This window comes from Acanthaster planci, linkage group LG14, assembly GCF_054643075.1.
Source record: "Acanthaster planci isolate LZ-2023a linkage group LG14, COTS_SCS, whole genome shotgun sequence".
Classification (NCBI taxonomy): domain Eukaryota; kingdom Metazoa; phylum Echinodermata; class Asteroidea; order Valvatida; family Acanthasteridae; genus Acanthaster; species Acanthaster planci.
Genome location: NC_141790.1, coordinates 4,895,694 through 4,918,949, shown reverse-complemented (window position 1 = coordinate 4,918,949; position 23,256 = coordinate 4,895,694). Strand labels below are relative to the sequence as shown.

Here is a 23,256-nt window from a genome sequence, read left to right as displayed (position 1 = left end):
CGCGTGCATTAAGCACGGCAGAGGAAAAATGGGTGTTATACGCGAGAATGGTATATTATAATTTTCACGAAATTGGTTCCAAAAGGACCGCAAAGAGTTACTTAAAACACTCCTATGAGTTTGGCTCGTTAAGAATGTATTGAGGCAATGTCGGGAGAAATATTGAGGGGCGAATTAAGCCCCAGCTCGTTTAGGGTTAAAACCTTTAGGAATACTTTTCAAGGCTTGTTGAAATACTTGTGTGCAAACGATCACCAACACTAATCAGCGGTTTTGCATGATCCCATGGGATGTTATACACACCTGCATGAAATGAAAGCACTTGATCAGGGTCACATATCCATGAAGCACGTCCTCTGCGTCCGCAACGATAGAGATCCTTTTGAGGATTAGGGTAGACGTCGCCGGGCACAGCTATTGTGGCGAAACTGCTTATGATCAACATGGCTAGTGCTGCCCGCAGACTGCCAAATTTCATGTTCACATCGCTAGTCCACCAGTATATTAAGCTTCATGACTCCAAATTCCTCACCACCACACCATAAGCAAGCAGCAAGCGTGTCTGGTTCTTTGATAGCTAGGCTGTGTTATAACCCTCTTCCGTGATGTCACTGCAACAAATAAATTACCGTAACAGGATTAAGATACAGAATATTTGACTCTTTCAATCGAGCTGATATGTGGTTCAAGTCCCTAATCGATTTTTAACATTGATTTCAATATGGTGATTAATTTGGCTCAGAAAGATAAGCTGACTCAAAACGATGTTCTGTTCTGTATCTAGCACGTTTTGATTAACAGCCTCTGCACAAGAAAGGCAATTCCCCCAAAGATCACGTTAGATGATAATTCTTACGCCTCACAAGAACATTAATGAGAAAGAAGGGGATTCTTCATTCGAGAGATTCGGTTATTGACAGTGTTAGAGTGAAAATAACCGTATGAAACTTACTTCATGCGTGCTTTGTTTTGTGAGAAATAAAACCAGTTTTAAAGGTGGGAAATATCGTTTCATGAATTTTAGCTCATTTTTATCTCGTGGGAAAAAAATGCTCATTTTTGTCCCTCTGTCAGAATGACACAACACAGAAATATGATGAGTTGATATATGTTGCCGCAAAATTGCGCAAAATTCTTCTATTGATTTTTACTAATTAGATTATGTGCATACTGTGCACTCTTTCCACGTATGAACGCCATCGCTTACATACATTTTAACTTTTATTAATAAAAAGGTCGTTCGTGCTTTCATGCTTTTAGCGATAAGCGTATTTTCACTTGTTTTATTTTGGCCATCGTTCTCCTTTTTAATCACCTATACAAGGATATTGCAAGGAATAAGCCCACGCGAAGTGCAAAAAAAGCTGTGACCCATACGTTTTCCCGCTAGCCACCATTAACGTACCTTCAAATCCTGCTAGCCGCCACAGACAATCAAGGAAAAGCGTACCTTTAGATAATGCTCATTTGAAGTCTGTCACTAATCTGGGGCCTAGGGACAGGGCGGGGTATGGGATGCGGCACCCCCAATAATTATTCCTGCTGGCAAATAGAGTTTTGGTCAGCAAATGAATCCAAAATTGGTACATAAACGATACATGTTGGCCATTGACATTTCCCCTGAAGTACGAAATGTAGCGCATCACGGATTTGCATTTTCCGCACTTTGAAAATTTTACATGACACGAGGTTGCCAACAAGTTACAAGTCGGCAAATTGACTCTGACACCCCCAAGAAAATGCCTTCGCTACGCACCTGTCACTTCGCAAAACGGCGAAGTACACAGCTGCAACTATTTTTGTATGTGTTTAAAGTTTTTTACACATGAAATAAATACAACGAAACAAAAACAAAACTGTTGTTCATGCTTTTTCGTATCCTATAGAAGAACGGAAATGTCTGCATAATAACTTCTCGTTGGTGTTTTCACGGAGTGGCAAAACCCGGAAAATCAAACAAAAGACGAAATTTTTTCGATCTCGTGTTTTTCCTACCTTTTTGCTTCCTTTGATCCAAAGAACAAATCAGTACAGTTTTACAAAGCAAAACGTTGGTTTGCTTTCCAAGTAACTATAAACAAACTGCTAATAAAAAGCTTGGTCTCTGTGTTTCTCTGTTTTCACGAAGTGACAAAAATGCACATCGTTCGCATGGCAAAAATACAGACAATATACTCAATGCCTGCATTAGACTGTGTGTGTACACTAGTCTGGTTCCCAGACCAAGAATCTCCGACTACTCTGCAGTGTTGTAGTCGAGTACTTTCCGAGTACCAACGTTCTCCGCAAAATACTGAACTGGGTAAGAGGGAATAAAGCCAGAGTGCACAGGCATTTGATGGTAAATGTGCAAAGGTAAGATTACAAAATAAATGTTAGACTTCAGACACTCCCAGTTGTGTAAAATTTAAGTTTGAAGGAGAAAAGTACTCAGAAAGTACTCGGCCGAGTACTTTCCGAGTACTTTTGTCCTAAAAAGTTAATTTCAATCAAACAGTGATGGTCTGAAGTCAATATGTTGCTTTGTAATCTTACCTTTATGCGTGTACCGTCAAATACCGATGTACTTCAGCTTTGATCCCTCCTAACTAGTTAAATATTTGGTAGAGAACTTGGTTCTCAAAAAGTACCCGACTACATCACTGCTACTCTGTCGATTCAAGGGTCCGGTATCGGGCTACGTGTACAGGAGGATCACGTGACCCAAAAGTCAATTCTAGACTTTTTCCGGGAATGTCCGAAACATGACGAACTTGTTGTCGTCATTTTTTTTATAGCACTGTTGATTGCCGGATATTTTCGACAGGTCACGCCTCAAACGTGCACTAAGTGGCGATACACTTGACTTGAACTCGAGTCGCTATTTTTGTGACTTGACTTTTAGCTATCAGTTTTGACTTGTGACTTGACTTGGACTTGCAAATAATGACTTGTGACTTAACTTGGACATTATGACCTGTTACCAACGCAAGTAAGAAAACTACTCAATCAAACCAATGTAAATTTTAACTTATGCCTTGCGTTCTTAAAATAATCAACGTGAGACTTCGTTCGGTTTCCGACTTCTACACCGGTCCTGTCTGCACAAGGCCACGTCTTAATCACTTGGCTGTGGCCTGAAATCATACATCTCATGAACTGTTTCGTACTTGGACAAAAAGACTTGTGACTTGCTTGTGTTTGGACCAACTTGACTTGTGACTTGACTTGACCTGTGATTACATGACTTGTGACTGGGCTTAGACCTCCGTTCCAAGGTACGTCGCTCTTATACTGATGCCATGAGTTATGGTTAAAACTGTTTTCTGTTAAACTCGTTACAAGATCAGATGAGAACTCCAAGAGATCCCAAGGTAACGCTTCCTTTCAAATTATAACTACACTTTTCGTGGTACACTGTAGTGTATGTTGTGTTGAACTCAAATCCTGTGAGTGTTAAAGTAAAACGTTTCAACATATTACTCCAGCTTTGAACCCTCATATTGTGAATGATTCTTTGTAAGGCCTTTTGATAATGGATAATACTAACAAAAAGCATTTGCCCGTACACTATGGACTTTTGAACTTCATTCTGGGGTCGGAATGTCATTTTGTGAGATAACAACTATACCAGGTGCCTTTTTCCCGGTGTTATGAAAGTGCTAACATTCACTGTAAGTTATTCGTTGCAAAAGTATTTCATACGACTTACAGGCATCACTGCTTTAAAGGATAAGTGCCATGATTTTTCTCTTCGAATCACTTTTTGTGCATGTTTAAACTCTTCTTCAATGTATGAAAACTGTTTGAAATCTTCTTGGAGTATAAAGTGAACAGTAAAGTGCGCTTTTCTAACATTCAAAATTGACCAATCTTTTCAGACAGGTAAGGGCGCTGTTAGCGTGATGTAAATACAGGGAGACACTGTTCAGTTTCAGTGTTTAAATTTTGAATTCCAAATTTGCTCTTTGAAAACGTTGATCACGGGCTTACTGCCACATATTTATACAACAGTAAATTGCCCAAGAAAATGGAAATCTTCTACAGCGAGGTGTTACAAAAATGTAGGAATTATTTCTGCACAAATCAATGCAACACTGAGGTTCAGCGCCTCGGACTACATCACAGTGTTGCGGCTCATGAATATGCAGATTCAAATAAAAAAGCCAAAATATAGATATAGATTTATATAGCAAAACAAAAACTGAAACAGGAAGGTGCAATTTCAAGCATTTCAGTAAATTATCTCTGTTTACATGATCCCTTTAGCGGAGGGTACTTGCTCAAGGCTTTACCCTGTCCAACCTTTTGAACGAATGGGAGAATATCTCGGACTATTTCCCATATACCAGGCAAGATATGGGACGGAGGGGTACCCCTGCTTACCTGTCCAACCCCTATACACACTCTAGACTCTTGTTACCTAACACATCCCCCCTAGAAATCTGTAAAGAATTCCTGAGATTCCGATCAAACAATAACCAACACAAAGGCGGGGGTTCTCCCAAAAAATCGAGGGCGCAAGGAGGGACAAACAAACCAAAACAACAGCATGAAATGGGACTGAACTTGATTATGAAAAGAGAAAGAAGACATTTAATGTAGCGAAAAGCTAAACCTCTATTCAAACACTTGCCACAGGGATTAAAAAGAGATATGTCCTTGACGAACAAATACAATGCAGGTATACTCTTTTGCTTCATGTGTTCCGATTTTTTAGGCAAACATTTTCAAGTCATTGGTTATCTATTTCTAGCAAAAATGTAAACAGACACACATTTCCACATTTGTTTAAATACGTTATTGTGTTGTCAGGGGTTATTTTGAGGGTAGTGTTTGGGGGAATTTCAATGAACGATTCAATTACCTTATATTGGAACTCAGCGGAGGTAGGCTTTATTATTCTGCTCTCTTGTCTCATGGACGCAATGGCTAAATAGTTTTAAGCAGTGTTTTGAATTATGTTTATACTTTTTGCATTCGGCTTTGGTAAAGTATTTCGGGTTTTCATGCCATTTTAGTCACCGTCAATTGCAAAACAAAACGAACAAACAGACAACCCCACCCCACCCCAAAAAGCAAAGCAAAGCAAAGCAAAAGGAAACCCCCCAAAATAAACGCCAAGCCAACTAAGTTTGCTAAGAATGTGCTGAATATGCTCGTATCTTGCAAAAGTGTCCAAATGTGATGAAAATATATCAATACCACTTAATTTAGGCCTTACCTCACTGATACTCTTTGAAACCTTTTGAAGCGAATTAACAAATATTTGTAGCGTTTTTACTTATAGAATGGGATATAAATACATACTCTGGATGATTTCCAACAAAATAATACTTCATTCTGACAGAACAAACTTTAACTTCAATCTCCATGTACAAAGCTAAGTCACTAAACTAAACACAGCCAATTATATGCAAGATATTTAAGAAACTGGAGTTAATAAATTTTTACAATGATGAGAATAGCTCAAAAGATTTGAAATTGTATACTGTTGGCCACAAACGCTCATTTGCAAGATATCGCTTGTCCAAACCTTGGGAGGGCTAATCTGTCCAATAATATTTATCCACGGTGTCCATCTGCATGGAAATTGACATTTTTAGTGTGATTAGTTCACATTTAGTTTTGTAAATATTTTTATAAAATCGATTTATCACAATTGACAACTAAATACACGTGAATGTAAGCATAAATTAATAAATACGTTAAGAGAAGCGGGTATAATAAGAGAATACCCGTGACTGTGCTTACAAGAATACACTTGCATACGTGCATGCATGGTTCACGAGAATCCAGCTCGTTGGTCGTGATGACCTTAAGGACGGTACCCTTTTGCTGTAGCGGTACATAATTTGCAATGCGTAAATGGAATGAGTAAATACATCATTTTTGGGTCTAAATGATTATCAAGTCAATGCCTTAGTAGCAAAGTCGGTCAGCTTTATGTAGCCTATGTCAAAGCCAATTCAGTCATCCTAGGGTATATCCTCGACAAGGATCGCATCTGTCTGTGTTATTGACTAATCAGAGTAAAGATGATAGCACCAACGTTCAAATCAATAAATCAATGATGGCATTAGCCTTACTAGAATGGGGATGCTGAATTATTCTACACAAAGTGCTGAAAAGATGCAGAGAAACGACAGTGGTAATTTGCTGATGTCTTTTATCAATTAGCTACAGGATGACGTTAGATGGCTTTTAGCTCGTATTGATTCATTTAAATCGTTTCAAATTTACATTGACTTATCTCAGCATCGTTTTGACTACTCCCTAACATCAGCGAAAATCGTTTGTTTGAAATGACAGAGACATACTGAGTCAGTACTCATTAGCATCATTAATCTCCATCCGGGCTATACGTACATACGTTTGCTGTCTATTAATATTGAGATATCACTGAAGTTTATATTTCAATAAAACCAGTTTATTATTCTTTTGAAAAGTTTAACAAATAAACTGGTTGGTTGAAATTTTTTTCCGGCCCGGAATCTGCACTCCTTAAAGAGATTTCAGATAATGTTTTGCAGTCACTTGATGATGTCTCTGACCTTGTACAGGGGTCCTCCTGACAACTTATTTATCTCTCTTAAAGCCATATTTCCTTGTGGGAACTTACTTAAGTAAGAATTTTTGGCGTTGCGTTTCCCTCATGAGCCGCGATGCGCGGGACTCCCGGGCACGCGTCGAAGAGCTTCCAATCCCACGGAAACCGGGTTCGTCCATTGTACATGCTTGAGCTCTCTATGGTTGTCAGCCCATTCCTCCTTTCAGTTCACTTCCGGTTTAAGTTCCTCAATATACGTTGATTCCATTATTGTCTGATCATCGCGTCGCCGGGGCACCTGTTCTATATTTTTACCTGAATTTCCAGGCTGAGACTGCCCCTTGTGCTTCTTTTGCATGTGTTCGTGTAACGCCAATGACTTCCCCCTCTTGTTCCTGAACTCTTTTTTTCACCAAGTGATCTTGCCGTTTCCCCCAGTATATCTTTCTTTACACGCTTTGCATGTTAACTGGTACACCTCTCTCTGTTTGCACTGTCCTTTCCCAGTGCAAACGAAGTTGTTTTGCAGTATACGCGTACTCCCCATATGCGTCCTGATAACACGAGTAGCTCACTCGAACGCGGCAAACCCTGACTGGTAGCCTGGTAGGTGGTTGCGCTGCGGCGCGCGCTTGGGGTGTTTGTTCTTGTCCCGCGTTATGATGATGCAATGTTCTCGCGGGTCACGTTTCTGCAGTTCGACCACAAGAACAGTGAACTCTAGATTGCCCTTCTTGAGTCAGTCGTGGTGAGCATAATTTTGTCTAATGTTTGCCTTTAGAAATGATATTGATACACAAAGTCATGATTAAGCATTCCTTGCTTTACAGGTTAAGGCTTAACTTCCGAAGGGGCCGATTTCACCACGCTCGCGGCACGTTGGTCGTAACTAAGTGACGCTTGTCGGACCACATTGAAGACATGCATAATTTGGACGCATGGTGCAAAACAAGAAAGGGAGTCCTCAGTCTGGTTACAAACAATTCTAACGGTGTGGCTGTTCTTACATTCAATAAATATATATTCCAGCTTGTAATAAGTTAAAGAACAACTTAAAGAATCTTTACAATAACAATTCGACATGCACCCGACATGGGCAGTAGGCACGACTTAGCTGACATAGCTGAGGCATGCTAATCTGCTCAGTGCTGCCTTGCGGGCACTGAGTGTATCAGCTGCTGAAGGTCAAAGGATAACAAAACTCGCGATGGTTTTTCTGGCTATGTGACTCAAACCCTCCAGAATTAGTGTAAATGACAAACCTTAACCCAGCTAGGATGATCCCAGCCTTATGTTTCCAGCAGACTCCATATGCAGCAAGGTATGAGACGGAGAGAACCCCCCCCCTGCTTTGTGTTGGTCATTGTCTCGCAGGAATCTGAGGAATTTCTTTCAGACATCTTGGGAATGCGTTAAGTAACAATAGTCTGGAATGTGTATAGGGATTGGACATGTTGGGGGTACCCCTTCGGTCTCATTTCTTGCTGGGTATAGCAAACTCACATCCATAAGATGCAAGATATGGGGCGGACAGAGCCCCCCCCTCCCGCCTTTGTGTTGGTCATTGTTTGATCGGAATCTCAGGAATTATTTACAGACTTCGGGGGATGTGTTTGGTAAAAATAGTCTAGAGTCTGTATAGGGATTGGAAATGTGTGTGGGGGGGTACCCATCGGCCTCATATCGTGCACGGTATCGGTGTGAGGGAACCAAACAATACGGTAGAGATGTCTATTGTATGTGCAACACAAATGAAACGAGTTTTATGGTACAGTACGTACGTGTACATGTATATTGGCTCTACGGTTTTACTGAAAATTTTTGTCATTATTTCACCTTGTAAATGCAAGCAGATTTGGGGCCAAATTACAGAAGCAAGTGTCCCGGAAAGTCCCCAAGATTATACCAGAGAGCATCTACAATCCAAAGTTTTAACCCCACGCCGTGGCTTCGCAAAAATTGATCGCCTAAAGATGGAAAGCACTGGTTCCGCCACTTTTTCAATACCTTCCGCACTTTCAGTGATGCACTTTCAGTGATGTGTAAGTATACCAAGTTTCAAAGGGATCGGTCGAGGTCTGGGCGTGGAAACTTCCTGCTATGGAATTCCATATCTGCCGTCGTCCGTCGCATTTTGCTTTTTGTTGTGTCCCAATTCTGTCATTTACCAGATCCAAACATGCCATTTCCGTCGTGCGTCGTCCGTCGTGCGTCGCCCGTCGCCCGTCGTGCTTCGTGCGTCGCCCGTCGTGCGTCGTCCGTCGTGCGTCGCCCGTCGTGCGTCGCCCGTCGTGCGTCGCCCGTCGTGCGTTGCCCATCAAATGGGTTGCATAGGACCTGCAAAAGCCGGGGTTTAACAAATGACAATGTGATGATTCCATTCACTTCTAAAAAGCTTTTCCGAATAAGGCAAGTACAAATCCCACCTGCAAAGCATACACTAGTCCCATAATTAATTCTAAAAATGCTAGACCACCCCTGCCCCTTGACAAGAAAATATCACCTCTCTGAGAATTCAACCAAGTGTTTTTGGGGGAGAAACATTTTCAGGAAAAATGTTCCGGCCAACTTATCCACAGTGTTATTCTAATTTCCATACTGTAAAAATGTGCTGACTTGTTTTCATCAAATTCCAGGAAGAAATCTGCCAACCGATACAGATATTCCATCTTGTCCTCTCAATTTCACCTTGAAATCCAGAAATACTAGACGTGCTGTGGATAACAAACTGTTTATTAAATATATTGTTACGGGGCAACTTGGTTTAAGTTTCAGAAAACATGACGTGTTGGTTTTTGTGGGTGTGTATGCCATGGTGGATAGACCAACGAGAACAGGTTGTCCAGCACATCAGCATTATTTATGGGGCTAACAAGTAACGTTACTGTTTAAAAGACTTCTGTGAGCCAACCTGCAACTAAAGTCATGTCTAAATTGGAGTATACAGCAGATTTCATCATAGGTATACCCGCCCTCAAAATAATGTTGAATCAGTTCGTCTCTTATGAAAACTATTAAGGAATCAAACATTGTAAATAATCTATTATTTACATTCCGTTCTGTGAGATATCATGCAGGGACAGACAGAAATATTACATAGGCTATAGACCTAAAGTCAGGCTGTTAACGAGTAAAGTTACGTCTAGAGTAACTAAGTTATCGAGAAAAACAATTTACCCTAAAAAAGTCTGTTTTGTTAATTTATTTATGTAACCAAAATGGTATCATTTCATATACACGTTACTTAACCGATGTCAGGATATTACTTCTTTTTTCAATTGGAGTTTGGCGCAACTGAAAAAACAAATACATATACATCTTCTAGTTCTATTGCTAAAATGAGAGTCAGGCATGGTGGATCGATCGAACAAGGACATGTACATGTGAAACGATCAAGGGTCAAAGTTAAAAAAAAAACCACTGCGCAATCGTGACAAAAAAACCACAGGCAACGCACGGCGGACGACGGGCGACGCACGACAGGCGACGGCAGATATGGAATTCCATAGCCTGCAGTGTGAGAGGGTCAAAAAGCCTACCTCTTTTACGATTAAGATGTTTCCCCAGTTCACAATTTGTTTCCCCTGTAGTTTACTCTATATTCTTTGCCCTGAAGAGAGTATTGGGTGGTATTTCTGTTGGTCTGTACTCATGAAATACCACAAAACCATAAACAGGACTGCAAATAGTATATAACAGGATATTATACAACCGTTCTTTTCTTTTAAGTGGGAAATTACCCTACAAACTAATTTAAAACTATGCAAGCAATTCTGCAGTTTTCTTGTGGCAATACTTGTAAACATAAAATGGACAGTCCGTAAGGGTACAGCTGCACGTCTTGCATGCTGAAGTGGGCCACATAACGCACTGTCAGATAATATCCCCCACGACATCCACTATAAATAGAGTGTTTCCCATATATGTACTGTACATGGATGCACAGCGGATGGGCTCCCAAGACATACACCCTATTGTGTGTTTTAAGCAGAGCTCACGCAGCAACAAACATCTTCGTGTAAGCCTGTGTATAATGTGCTCTTTTTACATGCACTTGGAAATTTAAACTTATTTTACAATTATTTTACTTTATTTTCAAGCCACAATGAATATATCATTCTACATGCTTTCGATGCGTCACATTACCACTGGCTAATATACGAACAGGTTGCTATGGAAACTGAGGTGCAATTTCTGCAGTAGGGACAGTAGATTACTCCACTGATTTCCATTTGCTTTTTCGCAGTGTTCCTCGTCTGATTAGATGATGCACCATGCTGCGTCAATTTTCAGTTTCGTCACTTCATAAGGCTTTTAAAAGTTATATTGTAATTTGAATGGCTGCCTGGTCGTTTCATCTCGTCTTCGCCGTCATGTGCCTGTGCCCGAATCTTGATATTTATAAACCCCAAACATATTTGTTTTGTTTTCTCATTGCCATTTATTACTCATTAATCCGTTCGTCAAAATACAAGCAAAAGAAAAAAAACAGCTTTATCTCTCATTAGGCCCTTCTATGGGTTAGTACGTTACTGTTGGGAAAATGATTCCATTTCTGATAATAAAATCGAAAGTATCCTAGCAGGGACAATAAAAATGTCTTTATGCAAATCCGCATTTTCCTTGTTACTTTAATTTTCATCAATCCAAAATATCATAAGCTTCGACCACAGGAGAAATCGTCACTAATGTTTATTTTCTCAATCGAATACCAGATTATAGATACATGTATAATTATGAATTTATAACCAATGCACGACTGTGTTTCTTGCGCACTAATAATGAATATTAGCATGTAATCAAGTGATCATTACCTCAAGCAATGATTTTTCTTTCTTTTTTTCAATTCTGGAACAGCAACTTCTTTATCAATTTCATTCGTACACTCATTCCAATTTGCCTTGGGTGTTTTTCAGGGCCGTAGAAACTTATCGCGTCGTTGACCTTTAATATTTCTGAAGTTTTCCGAAATCCCTTTGCCAAGTCCCAATTCTTTAATCCCTTACCATTCTTCTTTATAAATAGCCCTGTGTAATATTGCACAATGTTGCTTCCAGACTAACATCACACCTTTCTTTTAATGACCAATCCGCTTTGTGTGGTGGTCTTAAGGGGACATGGTAGGGAAAACGTTGTTGGCAAACAAACTTAGTTGAGGGAACAACAAATTTTGTTGAGGAATCGACAATTTTGTTTTGAGGGAAAACACTTTTTTTTTCTGGAGAAACAAAATAATGTTTGAGGGAGTGTTTCCCGCGCTCTACTACAGATGCAGCTGTTGCTTTAAGCACACCCGAACGAACAACGGAGTCTTCATGTCTGCTGTTAGTTCGCCCATGATTCGCCAGTGTTTGTGACAAGTTAAAACGTAGCTTTTTAAGGCTGGTGTTTTGCATAAAGTGTCACGAGCAGTCGTTTTTTCATCATTATCACAATCATACAACCCTATGATTTTTGCTGGACCACTCCCTCCCTTCTCGGGCGTATCAACTGAAAAGAAGAAAAGTAGCACTTTTTTTCTGATCCTGATGGCCATCACTTTCTTTCTCAAAAGGCATACATGGCCTGCCGACCCTATTCTCCAGCGTATATGATCGTAATGATAAAAAATCAATGGCTATTTATTAAAGTTTTTATTAAATAATTAAACCTTAACACTGATGACGATTATAAAACAAAAGCTGACTTGAATGTCTTGTTTGCAAGTGAATGACCCCTGTGTCTCTAGAAAAATATCATTCAGAATAAAAAAATGTTCTTCAGGATACCACCCAAAACAATCACGTAATCCAACTTTAAGTCACTTTGGGATTCTTGACAGTAAAACATAAAGGAAAATCATTTCTATACTTTCCATAATCCTACAAATGAGGTTAGCTGATTTATTCCCCCATATACACAAAAAGAGAATAGGACATCCAGTATGCAACACAAGCATGCATTTTGGTAAAAACTTTCATTGAATTCAGAAAACAATGCAAACTTTTGTGACCCTTTCAGCGGCGACAGTCCTGTTAGCAACTGATGTGACAATACACAGCTTTGTTTGGGAATATTTAAATTCATTAGCATAAAAACCCCTAAAATATACCACATAAGGGTTTAACTGTGCTACTGTTAAATAAATGTTCTTTGCTATACATGTAGATTTCAATGATATCATTCTTATTTCGGAGCCATGTTGTTTGCAGTTTTAGATGGTAGCAAAACAGTTCCAGTTGTTGTAACTGTATAGGCTAATATTGATTTGTAACCATTTTAAATACATGAACTCCAATACGAAAAAGACCATTTTTTATGAGTGTTGGAAGTACAAACCGCCAGCTTTTCACAGAGCATGTTTGATCTTGCATAGCGTTGCCATACAGGGCGTGTTCTGTATAACATCACTTCAATGTACAACTCCCCTGTACCTACATAAACACTTAATAAGTAGATATAAAATCTCCTAAGCAGAAGGAACAAGGAAAGCTTTCATTTCAAGAAGTCTGATGTGTTAAAAACAGTTATTCTCTGATAATTTAATAACCCAACAGTATCATTGTTGACAGTAAAAACTGTATTTGGAAATTTATGTTCAATAAAAAGTCCAGCACAGTCTTCCAGAAATACTGTCAACTCTCTGTTTATACAACGTATGCTATGGTATGGTTTGTAACCTGTCACCCTTCACTATAGAATTGGCACTTAAGAGGGATTTCACATTTGGATATGCGCCGCCTACGCATATCCGCATTGAAACTGAAGCTCTCTGTGCTGAACTTCGTCGCGCGCGCCCGCAGACTCGACACAGTACATACAGCATATGCAGATACAAGACCATCACAGGTACATTTAGTTCACGGTAAATTGCCGTTATTTTTTCTTTAGACATTACGAATCTTATGCTCTGCCTGCATACACATAGCTCCAAATTAATGAATTGGTTGTCTGTCGATGAAATTATCAGGATACTACTGTGACATTTTGCTCATTTTGATCTTCGAATGTTTTGTCGAACGGTGTGCAATGCGTGTGACTATCTGCAAGCTGTTTTCCAGTTTCAGAAGAAATTTCATGACGACAAAATTGCTCACAAAGGTTCAGTCGCATGTATCATAAAAGGATAGGTACCAGTCTTTAACTGGATGAATTCTAGGCTTTTCAGCAAAAAGGAGTGGCAACTAGTTTATGAGAAAAGTCAAAGTCGAGGTTTTCCTGTAACAAGTAACAATGGGCCTAGGATCACATCAACTCTCAAGACGCCTGTCAAGTCATCCTGAAAGACTCTTCCACCAAAATTTGCAGCCTTAAAACTCTGAATTTAACATACCTTTACGTATTTGTGTAACGAATACTTATTTTCAAATATCTGATCATAATACGACTGAGATTCGTGGGCAGTAGGCACAGCATTACTTTGTGGCAGACAGTGCATACGCATCGTGTATATCTCGCCGCGCCGTTTTCAATGTGCGTTTGAAGCTGACACATACAGCCTCTTTTCAAGATGTATTTTTGCGTTGGGGAGATGTTAATTTTATATAACGGGTTTTGCCCTTACCAACGAATATTAATTGACTCGGACCGGCCAGCCGACCCCGGCAAGCTCGTTGGTCAAGACATCTGCACTAGTAAGCAGGAGGTCGTGGGTTCGAGTCCCAACCGAGTAAGCTTGTCAGGTTTTTCGCAAGCTCTCGGACAAGCACTGAGCATACAGTGTTTATTAATATATACGTTGGGTAAGGGCAAGACCCGTTATATAAAATTAACATACAGCCTCGTTTTCAAACGCGGAAGTGCGCGAACGACGCCTCAAGCGTTGTGTTGGGATCCCTCTGTTGTTTGCAATTTATTTTACACGTGAATCTTGGCCTGTCTGTTACACACAGGTTATGCCTTTATTGTTTCCTTTTAATATTTTGGGTTCTTTTAGCCATTCAACAAAGCATTCGTAGAAAAGCACGGTTACTACAACATGCCTATGGTCATCTTCATCTTTATCACTTTTCACTGATGACTTTGTGTACATGTAAGTAATAAGTTTCACAAACCAAGGTTTAGTCCCTTGCAGTAACACTTCAACCACCAAGACAACAGTTGTTTTAAAATTACAAATTCTCTTTGGCATATATACTTAAAGAATAGAATTACTATTTCATGGTAGGTGTGAGAAGAAGCTTGGTGGTTGGTTGTTGTTATGCAAAGTGTGGGCGGTGATGCGTGTAGTAGGGGCGTGCCTACATAAGTCGTGGGAATGCTGTAGATGACGTTTGCAGTCACCACGCAGCACAGTCCGTTTTCCTTATATTGTACAATGCAGTCGACGCATTGCCAATTACCTATTGGATTCCCATTCAGCCGAAGAGACTTTAACAGAGATCATTGCGGGCCCTTCCATTATTAACCTAAACCAGTTATCTGTAAAACTGGACTCCGAACTTGAAAGATTTAAGAGAGAGCTGTTGGAGGAGTCTTCTTAGCCCCTATCGGCGATAAAGTGCGCCAAACTGACTCCAGCGACATTTAAGAAGGAAGGGTTGCAAGAGCCAATGCGATCACAACGAAGAGGTTTATAAAGACACATGTGAAGACGCCTGCAGCATTGATGCAAGCAAACTCTAGAAAGCAAAAGACGTGCGGCAGGAAGGTATCGCACTCACCGATAAGCGTCAAAAGATCATAAAGATCGCCAATACACATGGCTGCGATGCCGTGCAGGCTTATGCAAGCGATGACCTTACTAGCGGTAGCGAGAATGACAAGCGCATCACAAGAGCAATTTGTCGCGCCGAGTTCAAGAGACTGCAGAAGGACCGTCAACGCCACAGAAACGCAAGAAGTCACGATCATTTTCGTCCCTCAACAAGCTTCCACGGCCCTGCAGAGAACACCTCCGGAGTGCTTGAAGACCTCGTCAGCAAGGAGCAGCAGCAGCCTGAGCCAATCAAATATGTTGGGCCTGCAGGCAGCTGACCGGTCACTTCCAGTAAATGATAAATAAATGATCGCCCAGTGAACTTGTCATCCACAACCTGTCTTTTTGCAGATGATTGCCTCATCTACAATGCTGAAAAGCTCCAGCTTCAACAAGATCTTCATAAACTAGAATTATGGCAATCAAAGTGGCTGATGAAATTCAATCCTAACAAGTGTACCACTTTATCTGTGGGGTTGAGACAAGGTACTAAACCTAGCTACCAGTTCTGTGGTCAGGTCCTACAGAATGTTGACTCTCAAAAATATCTTGGCGTCACTATTAATAGTAACCTAACCTGCACAGGACACGTTTCAGAAGTGGTTAAAAATATCAAAAGATATTAGGATTAATCACACGGAACTTGTGGTTCTGCAGTTAGTAATGTCAAAGACACAGCCTACAAGACATTGGTTCATCCCATCCTTGAATACACTTCAACATCTTGGGACCCTCTTTTGAAGTCAGACAATCATCACCTGGAGCGAGTTCAAAGACTGGCTGTAAGATTCATCTACAACCATTATAAGCATGTCACCAGGGACAGTTACATCGCTTCTCTCAATTCATGGGTGGCTAACCCAAGAGCAGCGAAGAAAAATCTGTCGATTAGTCATGTTCAATAAGATTCTGAATAGCATTGTCGATGTATCAGTACAGGCTTTTGTCACTACAAACACATGATCATCTCACGAACACAAATATAAATTACACCAACTATATGCCGGAACCAGTGTCTTCAGCAACAGCGTCTTTCCACGGACAATCAAGGATTGTAATAGGCTCCCATTTAATATTGTTGAATCTGGTAAAACATCAAATGCAACTTTTAGAGCTGAACGTTTTAAATTGTTCAGGGCTTGTAAGTAAGCTACCGAAGACATGTCTAGCTCCACACCCCAAACTAAACCCCAAGTTGGTGTGATGTTGCCTGATGGAGGCTTTACCGACTATACGATGCAAATTCAGTACCAGTGTCCACAGAAACTTGAAGGTCAACAATGAGCTTATGTGCAGAAGAACAAATCCAGTTGGGCGCATCCCAACTTTGTGGTAGAAAGTTGATAGCCAGTGGGAGCATCACAGAACGTGCATTGCCTCCTAATGTCGCAAAACCACTGGGGGTTTGCTTTTCTGTTAATCTGGACTAGCCTCAGTTTGGCATATCACGAAGCACAAAGCTGTGGGAACATTGATTGTTCCGGGAAGACCTTTCTCGACATTTTGGCCAGGTGTATCCCCTCTGTGTGGATCTCTTAGCAAGTACTTAGTCGATTTCATGACTTTGCCTGCCATCCCAGATTTGTGCGGAGGCCAGTCCCTTACTTACAGACCTGGCAAACAGCTTTTTCAAGGTCCTCTGGGCTTCAAGCTATTAGCTTTGAGATGTGATATTGGAGAGTTCCGCAGCCAGGCGATGAAAATATAGAATTTTCCACCTCAATTAATCAGGCACAAGGCCTGATTGAGGCACGATGCCTCACGATATGAGATTTAATGGCCAAGTTTCTAGCATAATAATGTTTACTATTGTCCATGAGAGACAAATATATTTTAAGAGTAGTGACACTTTCCAACAATTTTGTTAGAGATAGGCACTGGGTGTAAAAAGCCAATGAGTGGTGGTATGCGTCTGTTTTTGTGACGGACATTATTCAGATGACCCCTGGCAAATATTCTGTGTAGTTCTATTTTATCCAAACATGAGCAACCTAGCTTACATTTTCAGATGTACTGCATGCGGGGGGTTGAAAAGAGTTAGTTTCGGACATCAACATCCAAGATAACGAATACATAAACGGCCTGGCTTCATCCCTGCAGAGTACTGTACTACGATCAAAGGCAAGCTCCGCAACGGTCAAGTACTCAGAAAGCTGGAAACATTGGAGAGTATTTGCTCATCGTTACAATTTGCAGATCTTCCCTACCAAACGTATCGATTTGGCGATATACATAAAAGGCTTAATTAGCAATATGCCTGTAACTCGATATTGCTATTGATATTGATATTGCTCGGGTAACGAGCAATATGCTCGTTACCCGAGCAATGAACTTGTAAAAGTTTCACCTTGATATATTGCTAAAGATATGCGATGCCAATTTATACGGCGTTTCAGTTGCTACGTGCCATAATCATAACCAAGAAACAAAGACAATTTCAAATTTTACAGTTCTTGTCATCTTTATTATGTTGTCACTATTAACATAACTGAAGTTCATGTTTATCATTTGACAGTGGACTGTATTGTGACTGTACAATCAGACTCGCATCCAAACTCTTGGTGTTTGCCTCAGTGTCAAATATAAATCTAGTACTTCCTCGGAGTCGCTTTAGAAAAGCAGATCTTGATACGAGAGAACATCGAGAACATACATCCTCATTGCATGATACTGGATTGTAGCCTTCCGGAACGAAAACTCCCCTTTGCAAACATCAAAGTCATCTCCGGGCACTTCGCAAAGATAATGCTTCGTCTTGTACAGCTCAGGGAATGAGGGCAATAGCGAAAGGCGTCCAGATGAACTTCTCCGGTAATAATACGGACAGGTCTAATGTGCCTGCTCTAAGGTTATCCGGGCTGTTCTGCAGGGCACAAATCACTTAAAACATTTTGATCCGTGGTTAATAATAGGCTATGTCTTTTAACAGTGTTTCCTTTTGAAAGAAATCGGAAACCAAGCTCTAAAGCTTTAGAAGATGCCAGATTACAGACATCACTATTAGTATTGCTTTCACGGGTCAAATTAAACAGTTCAAACATGAACTATGTGCATTAAAGAGAACTACAGCAGGTCCGTCTGTCTCAGTGTCCGTCTGCCTCAGTGTCCGTCTGCCTCAGTGTCTTTGAAGAAGCATATCCAAAAGTTTCACACTCTATCCGCAGGAGGTTCAGAAAATACTCTATACGCTGGTTTACCGTGCTCGGACCTTCTATACCGCTGTTGTCCCCTGCTCTGCCGTCGTCGCCGTTTCCCCGCCAGAAAAATCCTTTGAAATTGTCGAATAGGTTGTTCTCCCTCCCGCAGTTGCCTCTAAAAAGGAAAACCAATGACAGACGATACAGCTTCCAAAGTCATCCACTAGTGACTCTTGGCTCACTACCGGTCACGTAGCCGTTCAACCACATAATAAGCCGTGACAAATCACCCATGAATAATGCAACCGTTGACACAAAACCTGAAACAGTTCATTTTACCATAACTGTCAAAGTGCCAAATAAAATTCAGCCCCTTGGATAGGTATAAGTCCATCGAAGTAGTCTCCGACCTTTCCTATGTTTTGCAACCTCGGAGGATGCTGCGGTACATCTTTCCATGTACACTTCAGTCCGTTTATTTTGCATTTGTTTGTCATCCATCGATATCCATGTTACCATCAGGATCCTCGCTACTGTTCCTCAATCAATTTGATGACGTCATCAATATCGCACTAGCGTTTGCGTCTAAAAAGCCACATTTCAAGCGTCTGTCACGATGACTTGATGATATTATGCCAAACCACATGTAAGTAATGGTATGTTGGTCCTATTTCGCAATACAATTTTATGAGGGCTTCCCTTCCCGACATATTGACATCTGCCTAGTCCCTTTAAGATTGTTTCAGTGTCTATTTTCATAAAATAAATTTGATTGTTCCCTCAATTTGTTTCTCCTTAAACAAATTTTGAAAGTTTGGGGCAGGGTCAGTTAGTGAGCAGTGGTCAGTTTCAAGCACAACATGGCGAATGATTCGTTTCCCATGATTTTCATTCATCTACATCGGGTCAAATGGACTCTTAAGAGCATCTGATGGTGTCTTCGCGACTGAAGGTCAAAGGTCGGTGGCCAGTAGCAGCCATATCCCGACAAACATCCAAATTGGGCCAAGTGCTATGAATTGATTGGGGCAATTTTTGAGTTTTTGCGCAAATGGGGAAAGACCAGATTAAATTTGGCTCACAATTCAGCCTGTGATCATTTGCTTGTAGCTTACCTTCTTTTTTTTAATAAAAGATAAAACAAAACTATAAACTTAATTCGAAATGTTCGATATTTTTAAATTTGGATTTTTCGTCGAAAATGTTGCAAAGGACCACTAAGACGGCCGTTTTATATCTAATTCCACGCATCCTCATCTACAAAAATATTTATGGAAAATTTATTTTAGACGACACATACATATGATCGCGGTCAGATTATGCCATGTGTGTATGCTGTAAGGTACAGGTGGACCTGTGCACTGATTTTACATAGTTACACCAGAGTCGGCACACGACAGTACAGATTCAGCAAAAAAAGAAAACCCTTCACCCACGGAGTTTCACACCGTACATGATATACAGGTCGTTCTATCCGTAACTCGGAACGAAGTGGAAACCGATCACGCTTACGGATCGCTGGCGAGACGCGCATAATTCACGCGAGTCAAAAGAGTTTTTTTCGTAACGAAAAGTGCATTTCGATTTTCAAAAATTCACTTTGACAATTACTGTTTATAGGTTGAATAAAGAAAGCGATTCTCTGACAACCAGATATGAAGTTTTAACCTATACAATTTTCAAAATAGTAGTTTCAGTCGGGTAGGTGTCGTTATGCTGACAAACGGTTTCTTTACGAATTATTTTACTGGAATAAGCGTGTTGAAAACATTACGGAGCAGGAAGGTAAGGAAACCTGTTATCAGGTAAATGTTGATTAAATGACAGAGGTTTTACAGCTAATAATTCGTTGGTAGCCCAATTGTTTTTTGTTGAATATTCAACAATGTCAAATACAAGACTATTGAATAGGCCAGTTCACTTATAAATTCAAATTAATGAACGCATGCGCATACATGACTATAGCAGGTAAAACGCGTGAGATGCTCATTGAAAGTGAACAGGGGCAGAAACTTAAAGGTCCGTTTCCCTCCGATTCTCCAATTCTTTTCACTTTCGCCATCAGGAAAACCCCCGCTGTCGTTAAAGCAACAACTTCTGGTCTGGGGGATTTTATGATGCACAAAATAAAGAATCATGTACGCCCACTAGCGCAAGAGGCCAAAAGAGATTAACAGGACTCCTTTCCGATTGCGTGCGGTTAGTAACACTGATTCAGGGTATCATGCATAATTACATGAATACAGTTAATACTTGGCACATGTGCAAAAGACCAGCCTCATTTCTAAATCACGGATTCGTCGATATTCAGGCTTCATGATGATTCGAAATTAAGGAAAAACACGTTCCCTTTTGAGACATTAGTGAATGTATTCAGTTAAGTTTTGTTGAAGCAAAACATTACTTTTATTTGAGCTTAACATTTCAAAATCAGATGACAGAAACCAGTCAGAGCGACGAACGGAGTTGAAGCTGAAATTTGGCCTGCGAATCAGGTCGTGTGCTTGTGATGCATGGTACCCTGACGAATGGCACAGTTCATATATGATCTAATGTAGAAAGGAGCCCTACCGAGACGGTACAAAATCACAGCTCCACTTAATATTTTTGGCTCCACTGAAATCAATACTTTTTATAATGTGTTTTTTCTCAACTCAAATGATCTAGGGAAATAAACTTCTCCATATAGTCACTTGAGTTAACGTAGAGCTCAGTAAGTGAAAAAAAGAGGCATGATATGGATTACTTAGCGCTTACCGGTATAGAAGAACGCAAAAATAACACAACCACTCTTCTATTATATACAATCTCACAGTTGTAATATATGAAATGGCAGTGCGATAGATAATAGTTTTTGAAGACTTGGAAACCATTTAGGTGGACATATTTGAAATCATTTTTATGTTTGAAGCATAGAAAGACCAAGGTGACAAATGTAAATTTGTAAGGATTAAAAACGTACATTTAATGTACATTTGATGTACGCGTTTATCATTTTCTTGGCCGATACACATGTTTTTTTCTCGCATTTGGCCACTTTGGGAAGCCATATTGGGCGCCATCTTGAATTTGAAGCAAGATAGCACAAGAAAGATACCAGAGATGAACTTATGACGATAAAAACATTAACTAAAATTCTATTTATGCTTTTACCACATAATATATCTAGTATATGCCGTTTTTCCATATATGTCCATTTTGGCGGCCATTTTGGCTGCCATCTTGGGATATCTCCAGCACAGCGGGGTATTTTACTACTCTTCTTGCAGCCCTCCAGTGTTTCTTCCCATGTCAAGAGCCATAAAGCTGGGTTTTCCAAGCTGGAATATGCTAGTTATTTCCTGTTCCTAGTTTTTACAATGTAGCTTACACCAACAATTTCTTAGTTAAACTTCTGCCGATACACCATTTGCAATAAACGTTTTTTGGGAAAGATTAGTGTATCTGTAAAGTACCGATCAATGAATGGAATCCGAGGCTGTGACTGATCGAATACACCGTCAAACCTCTCGCCAGTGTGATATTCAGTAGGCTTTGCAAAACAAAACAACTGTATCCGCCCTTGCATAGGGCACTGGGTACGAACTAAGTTTTAACTCTGGCTTTGAGTCAAAGGCAAATGAAATTGGCCGACTACTGACGGCAACCAAAAACAAGGACGTCTACAACAAGAGCAACGATAACAGCAGCGTCAGCCCACTGCCTTCCCTCCTGCCTTCACTGTTGCATAAAGTTTGATATAGGCCACTGTATTTACATACCCGTATCCGGTCCCGATTATGGGAACTAGTGAAAGATCTTTCACTGGACCTCATTCATTTTCGGTCGACAGATTATAATGAAAACGGTGTTTGAAAAGTCAGCATTTTGTTACATCAAATACAAATATTTTGTGTTAACAGTGTTTGTAAAGTTACTTCCTTACATGACAAGTAGCATCAACTAGAGCCAAATCATGTGATCCGTTCAGTGAAAATGAGTCCTAAGGCCATTTGTTCAGAAACAAGGTTTTAGTTTGCATTGGAAAAAACAAAAAATACCTTTTTTTTATCAACTATGTTGGCATCCTGATTAAAATGGACATTGTTGAGGGGTTCCTACTGATTTCCACAAAGTAAAAGACTCTTTAAAAGGACTGAAACTCAACAGTAGCTCTTGCGACTTGTGACTCATTTCACAGAACTGGCTACATATACATGTAATTTGTAGCTTATGAAGTTTGAGGTCCAAATTACCCGTTTTAAACGTCATTCACATGTGTATGGAAAAGAAACGCTTTAAATAAAGGAAGGAAATAGGCCTACTGAAAATGGAATCTTAATACACGTCAAATTATGGAGTAATAAGTTGCATCAAATTTTCCTTTGCAGTTGTTCATATTTAAAATCAGAGACTGGGTAGACCTCGTCCAAACAGGGAAATTACTATCACTTGACTAAAACGATGTTTCGTATTTTCATAGCAAGGCCTAAATGAAAACGGGTACCAAAGACTGTTTGCGTACGCACTTTAAAAAGGAAGACTGTTGCCTCAAAACGCAGAGTAAGTCCTAGTCAAAAATCAGACCCTGACATATGGAAACTCTTTACTGCAGTGCGCACGATATTTTGCCTCCAACAAACATAGCAGCTCCACAAACATGGATCTGAAACGGTGGAGCCGTGCGGTTAATTATGCGCATGTGGATGGGCGTACGTATTGGCTTCACTTGATTTCTGGACGGTGACGTATACAGTGACATGTGAATTGTCCCAACAGAATGTATGGTAAATGAGAAATGGAAAGGACCTTTGTAAAGCCCACTCCGAAACTTAATACAGAAAAGAACAAGATTTTAATGCGAATTTCTAACCAACAACGAACCATTTACTAAATTAAAACGAGTTGTTTTAATAAGCAATGTTTTACCCAAC

At 40.1% G+C, this 23,256-nt stretch overlaps 1 protein-coding gene across 7 annotated transcripts in view; it reads right to left on the bottom strand.

The window, feature by feature from the left end:
- Positions 1 to 23,256, bottom strand: part of LOC110983231 (uncharacterized) — a 40,197-nt gene that overhangs the window by 14,567 nt on the left and 2,374 nt on the right. For 6 of the 7 annotated variants that reach the window (XM_022242316.2, XM_022242314.2, XM_022242318.2 and 3 more), the window contains exon 3: positions 304 to 611. In XM_022242316.2, coding sequence (XP_022098008.1) covers positions 304 to 478 — 175 coding nt within the window. In that variant the 5' untranslated portion in view covers positions 479 to 611. Of the gene's footprint in view, positions 1 to 303; positions 2,499 to 23,256 lie in introns of those variants that run through there. The other variant, XM_022242320.2, reaches the window with a different exon arrangement.